This window comes from Mustela erminea, chromosome 1, assembly GCF_009829155.1.
Source record: "Mustela erminea isolate mMusErm1 chromosome 1, mMusErm1.Pri, whole genome shotgun sequence".
Taxonomy (NCBI): domain Eukaryota; kingdom Metazoa; phylum Chordata; class Mammalia; order Carnivora; family Mustelidae; genus Mustela; species Mustela erminea.
The window spans coordinates 5,244,740-5,260,400 of NC_045614.1; the positions used below are offsets into that span (position 1 = coordinate 5,244,740).

The following is a 15,661-nucleotide window of genomic DNA, read 5'->3' on the forward strand; positions in this document are numbered from 1 at the left end:
AGAATTTCCTTCTATCAACCATCTTCAAGGATCTCCTCACCCCACACCCACCTCTGCTAAATTAAATTCCGCTCTACTGCTCTACTGAATTCCCTGCTCTACTAAATTCCCCTGTGCACACCAGGTCTTCTCCCGGGGCTGCACAGGTATCTAAGCTTACCTTCCTCACCCTTAGACCTCTCCTAGACTCAAGGGATCCCTGGGACAGATGGAGCCTCACCAACCTCTGAATCTGCCTGCTCAGCGAGGCTCAGGGATGATGGAAGAGACCCCAGTAGTCTGTCAGAATGAGGGAGAAGAGTCCAAATGCAAAGCAGCGGGGACAAGAGGCCACCTGTCTATCCAGTCCCTCTCCTGCAGTGAGTGTAATCGGAAATCAGGAATAAGCCAGGCCTTGGTTGAGGAGACAAACTTCCAGGCTAGGTTTCTATGGACTAGTTGACTTAACCCAATGCTGCCCACATTCCTGGGTCTTACCATCTCCTGAACTATGATTTTGTTCATACTTTCCTTTAATTGACACTTTTTCCCCCTAAATATGTTTTTAAATGTCACCTTACATCATACTGCATACTGGAAACTTGCTATAAATAGCTCATTATAAAAAATAAGAGGGTGATGCCATTAAAGTACAAATTCAGGGGCGCCTGGGTAGCTCAGTTGAGTGGCTGCCTTCGGCTCAGGTCATGATCTCCAGGTCCTGGGATGGAGCCCCACATCGGGCTCCCAGCTCAGTGGGGTGTCTTCTTCTCTCTCTGCCTCTGCCTCTCCCCCTGCTCATGCTCCCTCTCTCAAATGAATAAATAAAATCTTAAAAAAAAAAAATAAAGTACAAATTCAGTCATGCGGTACTGCCAACAGCTCTGAGCCCAAGACTTGCTCTCTCTTTTGCTAGAGTTAAGGGTCATTAAAGACTGCCTAGGGGAGTCTGGGTGGCTCAGTGGGTTAAAGCCTCTGCCTTTGGCTCAGGTCATGATCTCAGGGTCCTGGGATTGAGCCCCACATCAGATTCTCTGCTCAGGGGGGAGCTTGCTTCCTCCTCTCTCTCTGCCTGCCTCTCTGCCTACTTATGATCTCTGTCAAATAAAATAAAATATTAAAAAAAAAAAAGGAAAAAAAGACTGCCTAGCACCAAACTGCAGTTTTCTCCTCACTATAATTAAAAGTATCAGAAGAGGGGCACCTGGGTGGCTCGGATGGTTAAGTGGTCAAGTGTCCGGCTCTTGGTTTTGGCTCAGGTCATGAACTCCGAGTCCTGGGATCCAGCCCCCTGTCGAGCTCCCTGCTCAGCAGGAAATCTGCATGAGACCCCCCTCATTCCTCTCCCCAGCTCGTGTGCGCATGCATTCTCTTTCTCTGTCTCAAATAAATAAATCTTTTTTTTAAGATTTTATTTATTTGTCAGAGAGAGAAAGAAGGGGCACAGGCAGGCAGAGTGGCAGGCAGAGGCAGAGGGAGAAGCAGGCTCCCTGCTTAGCAGGGAGCCAGATGTGGGACTTGATCCCAGGACGCTGGAGTCATGACCCGAACCCACTGCAGCTGCTTAACCGACTGAGCTACCCAGGCGTCAAAAGTAAATACATCTTTAACAAAAATAAAAGTGTTAGAAGAGATTTGCAAAGGATCTTTTTTTCATGATGGCACATCCTGGGGCCTCAGCACTGTCTCCAGGGACAGCACATTCCAAAGTCAGCCCGTGAGAGGTGGGTGCCAGAAATGCATGGCATAAAAAGCTACAGAAGGTTAGAAGGACCCTGATTGCCAGCCGAGCGAGGAACTTGGGTATGAACCTGTTTTGCAGGCCCCCAGAAGCCTGCAGAGGCCTACTCATCTATCCGTCTGCCTCTCTCCTGCCCCTCTGCCCCTCAGTTACAGGGCTCCAAGCATGGCTCAGTGGCTCTGCGTCTCCTCCCCCGGGGCCGCATAGTTTCCAGCCTTCAGGCCTTTGCCCTTTGCTGTTCCTCCCGGCCCAGTGGCCAGACTGGCTTCCCCATTATCTACCTAGGGCAGAAAGGGTTTTCCTCCCTCTACGGGTGACCCCACAGTCAGTCATGCAGCAAACGAGAAAACACCAGACACTGTGCTGAGCCCATCAGGGATGTGTGGCCTTGGGTGAGTAACCCACTGCTCTGAGCCTCTGTTTGCTTATCTGCAAATGGGATTCACAAGAGAGCCCCGGAACCCACCTTTTGGATCTGCTCTGAGTAATAACTGTGGCTCCATGGAGTGAACCCTCAAATGTAGAAAGCTCAGAAAGAGCTCAAAAAGTGGATGCCTCTGCTAGCATGACTGTATTCTGCTGCTTTTATGCAGAATGCTCAGCACTAGACCTGTGTGGCCCCGGGGATCAACCCTAACTATACTTCCTAGAGCCTTGGGGCCTCAGACAAAAGCTTCCCTGCTCTGAGCCTAGGTCTTCTCTGTAAAATGGGGGTAAGAGCCATTCCTGCCGCTGAGGATGGGCAGAGGGAAGACACCTATGAAGACTCAGACACGGGTCACCCTCGCTAAGTACAGACGTTAGTGATTCGGAGTGTGAAAGGGCCCGGCATGATAACTGGCCCGCTCTAGATGCAAAATAGATGGAAACTGTTCTTCTTACGTGTATTTACTTGAAATCATTTATTATATGACCCTGCCACCACCTGCTCTTTGCTCAAAAACTCCGGCTTTGTGTCTTCCGGGCGTACACAACAGATCCCTCAAAACCAGCTGAGTGAGGGTCCATTTTGTTTCTTTAACCTGACGCCCTGTAGGTCCCAGGTGCCTCCCTTCAAGGCCTCGGCTCAGAAATGTAACTGACAAGTCCATTTTGTCCAGCAAGGGCTCCTTTTATTCATTCAGGGTGGGTTTTTGAAACGCAGTGCAACTTTATAAAGTCAAGGGGTGCCAGGAAAGCGAGCCTGCCAGGTGCAGAGAAGTGCAAGAAGCTTGCGGAACCTCCCAGCCCCGTGGGCGCCCTGGTTCACCTATGGCCGTGGCTGCTGGCCCCTAGGGGGCCGGGTGGAGCTCAGAACGAGATCAGGGTGCCTGCTCTGTCCGAAGCTCAGGACCACGTCCATCTGTTCTCATGTACCACAGTGTGCAAAACAACTGGAGAATGTCTTCATGTGGGATCACAGAAATCAGCTCCGCTTGGTGTCTCTTGGCCTAAGAAGCATTCCGGCCGTGCAGGAAAGGTCGGGCAGTTTCGTCCTTCCAAATACCAGGGCATCACCAGCTGCCTCTGGCCCTGGCAGCCCAGCCTTCACACTGGTGTCTCGTCTGCCACCTTCTTCAGGAGTCCCGCTGCCAGTGAGGAGTGCTGTGTGCCCTCAGAGCCGTCTGCATCACGGATCTTCAGGCGAACTTTCTGGTTGGTCCTTCTCCACTCTGAGTACAGCTGGCAGTGGTAGCGGAAGGAGACCTGCAGGGCAGCGGGGAGTGGGGAAGGAATGCCAGACTCTGGTCTCCGCCCCCAGGGGAGGGAAGCTGAGCCCAGGTGGCACCTGCTTTGGCCCAAACCAGGGCCGGGCTCCTGCTTCCAGAAACAGAGACTGCATTCATACATTTCTCATTCGGACTGCGTACACACACCCGTTCACTCTCCAGGGAAAACTCCCCACCGGCATTTGGGACCCTATAAAGGGCAGGGGCCAGCGGCACGGAGCAAGGAGTTCCCTTTCTGTTTGTCTTAGAGTGGGACTGAAGTGGGACAGCTTCTTGGAAGGGTTTAAATGTCACCGGGTCAGAGAACTGCCCGAACTCGGAAGCCAGCAAGAAGTCCTTCAGGAGATGAATGGACAGATAAACCGCGGGACATCCAGACAAGCGAAGATTAGCCAGTGCTAAAAAGAAATGAGCTCTCTGGCCGTGAAAAGACATGGAAGAACCTCAGATGCAGGTTACTAGGGAAAGAACCCAGTCTGGAAGGCTACACACTATCTGATTCCAACTCTGTGACATTCTGTAAGGATGAAACTATGGAGACGACACAAAGACCAGTGGTGCCAGGACCTGGAGGGTGGGGGGCAGGGACGAACAGATGGAGCCCAGAGGACTTTTAGGGCAGTGGAGTTACTATGTAGGATGCCATAATGTGGCTACATTCATCCTCCGTCTGTCCAAACCCCAGAGAATGTACAGCACCAAGTATGAACCGTAATGGAAGCCACGGGCTCTAGAGGACAGTGATGTGTCAATGTAGGTCCCTCTGTTGTAACAAAGGGGCCCCTCTGGTGGCACACTGATGGGGTGGCACAGGATGGGGTTGGGGGTACACGAGAACTCTGTGTACCCTCTTCTCAGTGTCGCTGTGAACCTGAAACTGACCCAATAGAGTCTATAAAAAAAAATATTTTTTAAACCAATGTCAGTGGTTCGTAGTCTTTGATCACAAGTTCCAAGAAGGCATTTGCACAGGTGGTGCTCAATGCACTGTTCATAACAGCAAAAAAAAAAAAAAAAAAAAAGAAGGGGAAGAAAACATGAGAAAGAATCCCGGTGTCCATCAAAAGGGATTAGTTAAATAAATACTGTACATCCAGACCATGAATAACTGTTGGGTGACTGCCTTTTCTTTTTAAAGGACGTTAGCAAAGTGAAAGCAAGCAGACTATGAAGCCGTAGGTATGGTTTCATGCTGTTTGCATTAAAAAAAAAAAAACTGTTAATGGATACCCACTACTTTTGGAGCAGGGATCGCTCCCACAGCTAGACAACAGTGGTTATCCCTAAGAGGGGAGACTGGGGGCTCCTCTCCGGGCGAAGGTCCTAATGGCTGCCAGTCCAGTCCCTCTCGAACCCAGTGGACTTCCCTCTTCACGTCTTTCGCTTCCTGTCTGTCTGTCCTTCTGCTTCTCCTGCTCTTTCCCTCCCACTCTTCTGGGCTCGCTCTTCCTCTCCTCCTCCTGCCCTCCCTGTCCCCTGACCCCAGCTGGTCCTGCTGGCCTTGTGGAAGGCCAGACCTATGCTCGACACTGCCAGTCAGGCGCCCTCATCTTTCAGGAGCCGAGCTCACACCTGACCCCTGGCTTCCCTGGCCCTTGGTCGGGCTCAGAAGGTGGAGCTCCATGAGATGCCAGGAATTGCTTCGCCCCGGGCAGAGGCGCAGCGAGGCGGAGGGAGGCAGGGAGGCCCCCAAGCCATTGCCCAAACCCCTGGCCTGCCTGCCCTAAACCAGAGACACCCAGATGCCTCCAGCCGGCAGCCACTCACCAGCGTCCAGAGGACATAGATGGTAAACAGGGCAATGGTGAGCGCGATGAGCCCCACAGCCTCGAGCCGGCTGTGGAGCCGGAGGTGGTCCTGGGCGCCGCGCAGGCACAGCCAGCCCGAGATGGCAGCCAGCGGCGTGATGAACAGGAAGCATACCATGTCACAGCACAGCGTCCGCTTCTCTGTCCGAGGCCCTGGGTCCTTCAGCCACTGCAGGGGGGTGCGGGGAGGAGCTGCTGAAGTGGGCTTCATATGGCCCTCCCATGAGACCCCCGGCCTAGGGATGGGGCGCGGGACCTCCAGGCCTTGCGTCTCTGCCTGCAGACCCGGCAAGGGGCTGGGTGGGTCCTGCGGGACCAGCGTCCCCCCCACCCCGGGTGTTTCCCTCTGTCCTCTCCTTCCTTTACATACTTACTGAGCCTACAATGAGCTCCCCGGCCCTGCTAGGTGCCCCCATTGTACAGATGGGGGAAACTGAGAGCGCACAGAGGGACGGACACATTTGTGCCAGCTTACACCACTAGTCACACAACTAGTCACCCACAGAGCCAGGACTGCAAGCTGGGGAGCAGGGGGGTCTGGCTACAGGGCCCGTGCACCCGTGGATGCTGTGCTCCACAGCCCGCCGCAGAGGAAGGGCGAGAGAAGTGGGCTTCACTGATGGTAATTCGGGTGAGCAGAACAGAAGGGTCCCTGCCCTTCTGGAGCTCCTGCGCTGGTGCAAGAGGTATGAAATGGGGTGCATGGTTGGGGAGGAGATGGCCTTGCTGAGGAGGGGACCATGAGTTGAACCGAATGAGCAGAAGCAGCCACATGAAGAACAGGGCGGGGGGTGTGGGGGGGGACGACACCCCAGGCAGCAGAGCAGCAAATATGGGGCCCTGATTCGGGAGTGTGTGGCCTGGGCAAAGTACAGCAGGGAGGAGGCCCGTGTGGCTGGACGGCAGGGCAAAGGGAGAGGGGTGCTGCCTCTCCTACACCTCACTCTTCTCCTAAATCCCACCCCCAGGGCCCCCCCACTGTCCCCCTGGGCGGGCCAGGGGCCTTTCTAAGTCAGGCCCAGAGGAGTCCAGAGGGCATCCATGCAGCCAGCAGAGCTCTGGGGGGCAGTGCAGCACCCACCACACCCGAGAATGCTGATCTCAGTCCTGACCCATGCCACTCAGGCTGAGGTCTAAGCTCCTGGGCAGAGCCCACAAAGCCCGGAGTAGCTGCCACGGTCATCTCTGGTAACTCGCTCCACTCCAGCCACCCAGACTTCAACAGGAATGCTAAACTCTTCCTGGCCTCAGGGTCTTCGCACTTGTGCACTCTGCCAGGACAGCCCTTCCCCAGGTTGGGTCCTTGGCATTACTGACTCCTCATTCTTCAGGTCTCAACTTTAGGGGTGACTGAACAGGGAGGGGGCACAGGGTCTCGGGCCTGGTTCCCCACCCCCACTACCATAGCGGGAGGTGGTGGGGAAGGAGGTCGACTCTATAGAGAAGGATATTCCTGGGCAGTCCCCTCCTCCGGCTCTAGGCCTGTCTGCCTTCCCTCTGCCCGCTCCAACCTGGGGCTCCCAAGCATACCTCTGTGAGGGGTCGGGGCCTCTTCTCCACTGCAAACTCCGTGTGGCACAGCTCACAGTAGCTGGTGTTGGACGAGGAAAGCCACCTCTCCAGACAGCTCTTGTGAACGGCACCCAGCGTGCCAGTGCAACCACATGGAGAGAGCAGGCTCTCCCCATTTGCTCCCTCGTGGCAGATCCGGCAGAAGGGACCATCGCTAGACACAGAGACAGAGCACATGACTAATAAGCAAGCCTCCTGCCTATGCCTGCTCCGCCACCCACTGGATCACAGGCGCAGCATTGCCCCTATGCTGCCACTTGGCAAACTCCTACTCATCCTTCAACGCCCAGCTCCAGACCTCCTTTCCTTGGTAAAGCTCTCCCAAATTCCCAAAACTGTAGCCATGTGCTCCCTCCCTGGGTTCCTGTGGCCCATTTCTGGCCCAGGGTAAGCACCTCTTATACCCGCCCATCTAACGTCTGCTCCTCCTTTTCCTGAAATACTCCCTTAACTGTCCTGGGCAACCAACAATTCTCGGTCCTTGAGGACTAGAACAGAGCTGACAACACCCCTGATGACCTCAGGCCTGACCGGTTAGAACACCACACACCCCTGGTCACCGGGACTGATTCAGGGAAAGGCATGTGCGAAGCAATCGGAGTCACTGTGAATTAATTCCTGAAATTCTTCCCACCCCCACACCCTCCAACTCCAGAACTAGAGACAGCAAGGCTGATGTAAGTCAGGAGCTGATGGCAGCGTCTGGTCCCCACGTGGAGTCTGTGAATGGTGCCAAACAGAGAAAAGCAGAGCCAAGCAACAGGGAAAGACAGATTCTGAAGGACACCACCACAGGCTCTGGATCTAGCCGCACCTGAAGGCCACGCTACCTGAGAAACCTGTGCATCCAAGGAGAGTAGTTCCCCTGCTCTTATGTTTTAGGGGGGCTCAGAAGACATAACAAATGTCCACAGGAAGCCGCTTCAGGGAAGCCTCAGCCCCAGCCTGGTCTCTGGGGATACCGGGTCCTTCCTGGGGCAGCTCAGGGCTGGGGGTGTGGCCTCGGTGGGCTCAGAGGCTGTCCAGCACATGAGTCATTGTTTTCCAGACATTTCTTCCCGGAGAGTGGACTGCAGGAACACTCAAAGGAGGCAGACCAGGAGGGCTGCTTCCCAGATAACAGCAGTTTCCCCTCAGAAACTATTTTCTATCCTCTCCTCAGCGTCTCCTGCTGTGGGGCAGAGCGTGGTTGCTTTGAAGCCAAAGCCACGTGCGGACCCGTCCCGGCTACCTTCTGCTGTCCTCCAGCGTGTCCAAGGCTGTACGGGGCTCCACCCTGATCCCATAACGCCCCCACCCAGACTTAACAGGAAAGGAATCCCTGCTCCGGAAGCCAACCCCGGGAAGTGGAAGGGACGAGAACTCTGAGGAAGAGCCATGTCAGTTTGGGGTTTGTCCCAGGGAACCCTACTTTTTTTGGAAAAGCCACTTCAGAGAAAACAAGACAAAATGAAACCTGACTTCTTGCGGAGCACTTGTTAAGGACCGGGCCCTGTTCCAAGTGCAGCACGTGGACGACTCTGTTACTCTCCCAGGGAACCTGCGAGGAAGGTGCTCTTTTGCCCTCCTTTCACCGATGGGGAAACTGAGGCACCAAGGGGTGACCCCGTGTGCGTGAACTCCCACTGCTAGTAGCCCGCGAAGCCGGGGTGTGAACCCAGGATGTCTTGCTCTGGGGCCCCCTTACGGCCTATACTATGCTGCCTGCTCCAGGAGGCAGAACAAGAGAAACGGACTTCACTCATGAAATTCTGGCAGGTTAATAGCGCAAACGGCACAGATGAGAAGGAAATGGGCCAGGGGTGGAGGTGGGGAGCGTCAGTGGGGCCGCCCAGGGCACACTCCAAGAGCAAGAGAAAGGAGAGTGCGGGCAAGGAAGCCGGCAGAAGCCACGTGGAAGAGGCAGCAGGGGAAGGGTCAGGGGTGCAGAAATGCTCTGGGAAGCTTCGAGGACGGCCTGGGCTCGCTCTGGCACTGGTGGGCAGAGCGCCAAAGGCTGAAGGATGAGAACACAGCGGGCAAACAGCAGCCTTCTCTCGGGGAGGGTGGATCTGCCCGGGTCCTCAGCCTCATCAGCCGGTTTGGGATGAGCAGGATCAAAACTCAGAGGGGAGGGGCCCGTGGCTGGCTCAGCCTGCAGAGGCTGTGACTCTTGATCTTGGGGTCATGAGTTCCAGCCCCGTGCTGGGGACAGATGACTTTAAAAAGAAAGGGAAAAAAAAAAAAATTCAGAGGGGAGGAGCCATGAGCAAAGAGGCCAAGAAGCAGATTGAGAGGGCCTAGTGGTCTCGGGGGCATGGCTGTCCTGACCATCCGTGGGGTCACAGAGGGACTCTCCGCTCCCTGCCACTTGTCCTGTTTCTGAGGACTGCAAGACTAGTTGGTGGGACTGAACGAGCTTCCCCACTTCCAACCCCAGCAGGAGCCCTAGGTTTAAGCCTCAGCAATGCTCAGGGACACAAGCAGGTATCTGCCTCCCTCTGGGCCTTGGTTTTCCCAGGTGTCAGAAGGGACGGTAGGGAAGTGGGGACGGCACTTAGTGCCCCTCAGACGCCCCATGTAGGGAGACCCTCCTAGCTTTGGTCAGCCTCTTCCCAGGCCCCCTACCCCACCAAATGTTCCCTCGCTCCCAGCCTGGCTTACCCGGCACAGACGCTGTCCTGCCTTCAAGAGCACTGACAGGGATGAGGGCATAAAACCCCACACCCCAGAGGAGGCCTAGGAGACCCGCCATATCATCTGGGCTTGAGTGAGGCTTCCTGGAGGAAGTGACGCCCGGCAAAGACTTGGAGGGTGAATGGCAGTGAGCTCCCTCCAAAGCACTCCGAGGTCTCCCAGGGGCTTCTTTTGATGTTGGAATGAACAGCTTATGACTTAATTCTGACACAAGCCACAACACGGGTGAATCCTGATGACGCAAAGCTCGGTGAAACAAGCCGGTCGCAGAAAGATGAATACTGTGGACTCCCAGGAGCTCCCTGGAGGAGTCCCATTCACAGAGACAGAGAGGCGATGGTGGGCACAGGGTGGGGGAGGGGGCAGGGAGTTCGTGCTTCAGGGCGACAGAGGTTCAGTTTGGGAAGACGAGAAAGTTCTAGAGACGGGTGGTGGGGGGCGGTTGCCCAACAGTGTGAGGTTACAGCGGCACACCTTAGATTATCTATATTTTACCATAATGAAAAAAACCCACAAAAAACAAAAAACCTGGAAAAGAACTTAGGAATGAAATCTCAGCAGATAAACCTAATGGCAACACCAGAACACTTGAAAAATTAAAAAGAAAAAGACATCCCCCAGAGTCTCGTTCTCTTAGCCAAGCTAGTGGCTGTTTTAAATCCAAATGAGGGAAAACGGATTCCGATTTGTGTCTGAAATCCGAACGAGTTAAAATGGATTCAGATTCAGATTTGAAGGGTTTACTTCAAGCTCTTTTCCTTGGAAGTGATGACAGATTGGCGAACCAGGCAGGCGTAGCTCACAGGGGGTCTGGAAGGCCCACACTGGGGCTTAACTACTTTTATCAAAGGCAGATGAGGTGGCAAACCCCGTGGACAGACACCGGAGGTGGACCACATGGCAAGGGACTCTCGGAACAATGCAATGAGGAAGGTGTCCCCATCTCCAAGAGACTAGGGTAAAGGAACTTGTCCAGGGTCCCAGAAGGAGGGGGCTGCCGGGCAGGATTTGACCCCTGGTGCTGTGAATCAGCAGCCTGCACCGTGAATCGCTCCCTTATCATGTTTCTCCAAACTAGGAGCTGCTGCCCACGGTATAATCTCCAGATTTCACCCAGCAACCTGGGATTTCTGTTTTTCCTGGAGAACCGGACCCGGCCAGCCAGGCCTCTGTGTCTGCGCAGCAGTTAAGACTGAGGCCCCTTTCTCTGGCTTGTTTGCCCCCCCTGGACCCTCTAGACAACTGGATTTCTGACCGCAGACCGGGAGAAAATCACTTGGCCCAGGGAGTAAAGCGAGTGACAGCAAAGAGCCCTGCTCAGTTGCCACTCACCTGGACGTATCCAAGGCTCGGATGACAGTTGAGAGGAGCAGGCCATCCCTTGAAGTCACCTGCGCCACGTACTGGGGTGGCCCGAGGCCAGTGGCCTCCACGACCTTGGAGAAGGCAGGGCTGCCAGAGCAGTCACACAGCGAGCCAGGGAGGTGGCAGCAGTCACCCGTCGTCATGGCCACAAGGAGCCCTGTATCCTCAGGGCCCGAGGCCCATGGTCCCAGGAGCCTGGGGAGAGGCCGGCAGGGAGGTTAAGGGCAAGTTTATCAAGCCAAACACCAACTGGCATTCGAATCCAGGTCTCGGAGCCTCAGTTGCCCAATCTGTAAAATGGGGGATTCAATGGGATGCTACTTGCAACTCAGCCCAGGCCTGATGCACAGGAGGGGGCCTCCTGAGAAAGGCCAGCCAGGTCCAGTCCTCAAGGCTTGGAGGCCACCCCCAGCACCACGTCTCCAGACATGGTGAGAGCCCCGAACAGGTACTGAGTGCCTGCTGTGTGCCAGGCCCTCTGCTTGGGGCTTTCCTGGGCTAGAACCATGCCCGCCAACAACCTAGACACTTGTTCTCCATGGACTGGATTTCTGGGGCTGGGCTCAGAGCCTGTGAGCCTGCCTTGGAGTGGGGCAGAACCGAGCTAGAAACCTGGCCGAACAGACCAGGACAGGACATCGTCTGATACCTCCTTGACTCGTCAGGCCATCAGGAAAATGGTGCAGGCTGGGGGGCTCTCGGCAGCCTCTGTTCCTGATGGAGCAGGTGCTCCAAGACGTGCCCATGTCCTCGTGGAGAAGCAGTGGAAGATGACCAGAGACTTAGGGAGCAACCTCAAGTCTGCTCTGGGTGGGGGGGCCTCAGCACTATTCTTCCCCCTATCCCCTACCTAGGGTCTGCTCCACCAAAAGGAACCCTTGGCAGCCTTCACCCCCAACCCAGAAGGAGCCAGTAAGACTTTGTGTGTTTCCCTTGAGAACTTCCTGGAAGTAACAGAGGCAGCAGCAAACCTGCAGCCAGGGTCCCTGGGCTGAGCCTGTCTTATCCTCCAGCCTCTGTCTCCAAGAGCTGCAGTCCAGAGACACCAGCAAACTCACCCCTGGGCAGATTTACCAACCCCTGCTGGCCAAATCTGACCCCTAAGAGAGAAGGGGGAATAGCCAGCCTAAGTGATTCACTAACTCTTTGCACCAAGGCCATCATCTGGCAATGATCAGTACCGTCTGAACAGTTCAGCCAGAAGCCTTCCTGGCCCACCGTGCCCTTCGGAGCCTCCACAGTTGGGTCACTGCCAGCCAGATAAGCAGATATCAGCCCCGAGGCAGGAGAAGCGAGGAGGAAGACTGCACGGCCCAGATAACATCCTCAGGGCAGCAGTGGCAGGAGCCTGGCGTGTTGTGTACGCGGCTGTCTCTCCCAAGCAACTTCCGGCTCAGAGGTCAACAGGGAAGCCTCTGGGCTCTCCAATAGAATGTACGAAGTGGGGACTCCATTCTGCCCACCCCCCAAGCATCAGCCTTAACCTTACTGCAGGGCATTGGGTGCTCCAAAGATCATCACAGCTCCTGTATATTGAGTTCTGCCATTTCTGTTCCTGGGAGTCGGGGAGGGAACTCACCAGTAAATCTGCTAAAACAAGGACTGAAAATCACCAGAATTATGACAGCGACCACAGTTTGTTAAGGACTACCGCAGGCTGAGTATGAGAAGCTCGCTGAATGCTAAACTCTAAACACTTGCCCTAAGTGTCCCCTTCAAAGATCACCTGCCCGGAGAGGCTCTCTTCCATGACCACACTGGCCAAAGTGCCATTGGTGACCACATTATTGTGTTCATGGAATGTGCCCCTCCCTGAAGCGCTCTTATTTCTTCACCCCCAGTGAGCTCTGGGAAGGGGGGACGAGCTCTGGGAAGGGGGGACCGAGTTGGACGTGCCCTCTGCCGTCGCTGGCACAAAGTTGTTGCGTTTCCTTTCTCAGCCCCTACTCTCTGTAAGAGCAAGGGGGGAGAAGAACCCTCCTAACCCCCACACCTTGGTCTTCCGGGGCCCGTGGTGGGAATCAGGGATGTCTGGAGGCCAGAGGTTTGCGCAAACCACAGAAGCTGGGGCTTGAAGGGAGCCAGACTCAAGGCTGGACTCAGCTCTGAGGCTGCTGGGCTGGGCGAGTGAGCCGATGCCTCAAGTGAACTTGGCCCAGTGCCTGGAGGATAAATTTCACTGAGTCTTCACAACTAATCTATGACATAAGTCTAGTAATTACCCCCTTTTGATGGGTGAGGAGACCGAGGCTCAGAGAGGGGCAGCTACTTGCCCAAGATCACACCATGAAGAAGGGACTGTAGCAAGATCTGAACTTAGTCCAGTGAGTGGCTCTGGGACTCCAAAGACCTGGATTCCTTCAAGTCTTGATTCTGTCACTGATGCTGTGTGTCCAGGGACAAGCCACTTTGCCTCTCTGGGCCTCATCCTTCTCTTTTGTCAAGTAAGTTAAGATGGACCTTGTGGACTGTGCTGAAGGACTTCTTGAGAAGGATCCCTGAGGCTCATTTCCCCCAGCAAAGCCTGTCCTTGTCTAGGCCCACGGAGGGTGGGTGTGGGGGGCGCTGGGGAAATGCAACCTGCTCAGCCTCGCTTCCCTCGGAGCAAGAAACTATAGGGAGAGGAGTCAGAGGGCCGTAACGGTGCCCAGGCCCGCCAACGGCTTCACTCTCTGGGCCTCAGTTTTGTCATCTGTAAAATGGAGGTCATAACAAAACCCAGTTCATTCACCCCTAATTACTAAGAAGTCAGTAAATATTAGCTCTTCTTCACAGTTATTGTCATCAGCTTACAGAGCTATTAGAGGCTTTGAGGACACAAGCCACAGCCAGTGCTTGGCACACAGTAAGTGCGCAGTAAATGCTGCTCTTATTTTTAGAAGAAATGTGGAGCCTGTGAAATGCATTCATTCCTCTTCGCTCACCGGAGAGAGGCTCCTGGGTGTCCTTCAGTCCCTGCATGGCCCTGCGCTGGAGGCCAGGCTGAAGCCCAGCTCTGCCCTCTTTTGCTGTATGGCCCCAAGGGAAAAGACCTCTGTGTCTCGATTCCTTCATTTGTGTAACAGGGAACATTTCTAGTACTTCCACCTATTCTGGTCCCTAGAAGACTAAATAAGCGAATCGTATAAATTCTGGCTCCCCTGGTCTGAGCACCCACTAACAGCCAGGCAGTCCGCTAAGCAAGTCCTTTGTAGACAGTACCTGGGTCCCTGTAATATTTACTATCTTCCCGGCAGAGCCGCGCTGGGAACGAGGTTGGGGAAGGCGCTTCCGGACAGCCTCCCGTGTGCGAGGGTCTTTCCTCGCCCGCCACCTTCTGAATTCTCCCAACAAGCGCCACCGGGTGGGCGCTGGGATGACCCGGTTTCACAGAAGGGAAAACCGAGGCTCGGAGAGGCACCTACTGTGTGCCGGGCCTCGGGGACCTCCGGCCGTGCTCGAGACGGGAACTGCGATCCCCCGTTCCGGGGAAGGCTGAGGCCGAGGGTCTGAGCCTGAGCGTCCCGCTCGAGAGCCAGGTTCGGGCCTCGAACCCGGGGCCGGCCCGCGGACCCGCGCTCCCCCCTACCCGCCCGTGCCTACCTGACCCGCGGCCGGGCCGGGCGGCCGCGCAGGCCCCTCCTCTAGCCCCGGCCCCGGTCCCGGCCCGGCCGGTCCCGTCAGCGCCGCTAGCTCCGCTCCGGCCGGCACCTGCGTCCGGACACCGCCCGCCGAGCCGACGGTGCCACGGGCCAATGGCTACTGCCTCTCGCCCGCACTAGCCAATCACCGTGCACGTCCCGCCCTGGAAGGCGGGGCCGGAGGCGACAGGGACGTCCTGGGCCGCACAGGCCCCGCGGCGCCGCAGCTGCTGGCTCCGCCCCCGCCGCGTCTTAACTCCGCCCCCAGATCCGGCTCCACCCCCAACCCTGACCCCGCCCCATCCCGGCAGGGGGCACGAGCGGGGTTGGTGGCGCCACCTGCCGACGACCAGTGCTAGCTAACCGTTACAGACTTGAACGTGACACCCAGCTAAGGGATTTGTAAGTGTCCATTACCTCCCTTATGCTTCTCATTAATTCTGGGAGCGGAAGAGAGAGGAACCGTATGATCACACTTTACAGAGGGAAAAACGATAGTCTAGAGAGGTTAGAGGGCGTGGAAAAGCCTGAGCTAACGCCACTCATCATTCACTTGCTCATTCATTCATGCAGTAAGTTCATTCACTCGGTGTAGTAAACATCAATAAGAGGCTTGTTATGGGGGCGCCTGGGTTAAAGCCTCTGCCTTCGGCTCAGGTCATGATCTCAGGATCCTGGGATCGAGTCCCGTATAGGGCTCTCTGCTCGGCAGGGAGCCTGCTTCCCTTCCTCTCTCTCTGCCTGCCTCTCTGCCTGCTTGTGATCTCTGCCTGTCAGATGAATAAACAAAATCTTAAAAAAAAAGAGAGAGAGAGAGACTTGTTATGAGGCAGGCACTGTCCTAGGCTCTGGGGACACAGGGTTGAGTAGGACAAATATTGTTGCCTTAATCTAGGGAATTAACCAATTGTGTAATTAATTATTAATGACAAAAATGATAAATTGTATTAAGTGTGGGGAGGACATATCATGGAATAATTTGGAAAGTCCAAAAATACTTCCTTTAGGATGAAGCAATTGAACTCACAACTGACACAGAATAGAGGTGAACTAAGAGAGAAAGAGGGTAGAAGAATCCTAGGCAGAGAGTTCAGGTACATGCAGAGTCCAAGGTAGGATGGAGAATTGCCTCAGCACTCCTCTCCCCTCCTGCCCGCCCTCTATGGAATATATAGAGCAATTCAGTTACCT

The 15,661-nt window shown here is 55.2% G+C and overlaps 1 protein-coding gene across 3 annotated transcripts; it reads right to left on the minus strand.

The window, feature by feature from the left end:
- Nucleotides 1-2,741: 2,741 nt before the first annotated feature.
- Nucleotides 2,742-14,561, minus strand: MARCHF2 (membrane associated ring-CH-type finger 2). Of its 3 annotated transcripts, none has more exons than XM_032308931.1 (5): nt 14,433-14,561; nt 10,818-11,045; nt 6,768-6,963; nt 5,197-5,406; nt 2,742-3,406 (listed from the first exon to the last, which is right to left on the minus strand). In XM_032308931.1, the coding sequence occupies exons 2-5, from the start codon at nt 10,991-10,993 to the stop codon at nt 3,248-3,250; spliced, it is 741 nt and encodes a 246-aa protein (XP_032164822.1). In that variant the 5' UTR covers nt 10,994-11,045; nt 14,433-14,561; the 3' UTR covers nt 2,742-3,247. The 3 variants fall into 3 exon arrangements, with proteins under 3 accessions (XP_032164822.1, XP_032164827.1, XP_032164837.1); XM_032308936.1 differs by lacking the exon at nt 14,433-14,561 and adding an exon at nt 14,073-14,412; XM_032308946.1 differs by lacking the exon at nt 14,433-14,561 and adding an exon at nt 14,073-14,412 and having other exon boundaries at nt 10,818-11,057.
- Nucleotides 14,562-15,661: the final 1,100 nt, after the last annotated feature.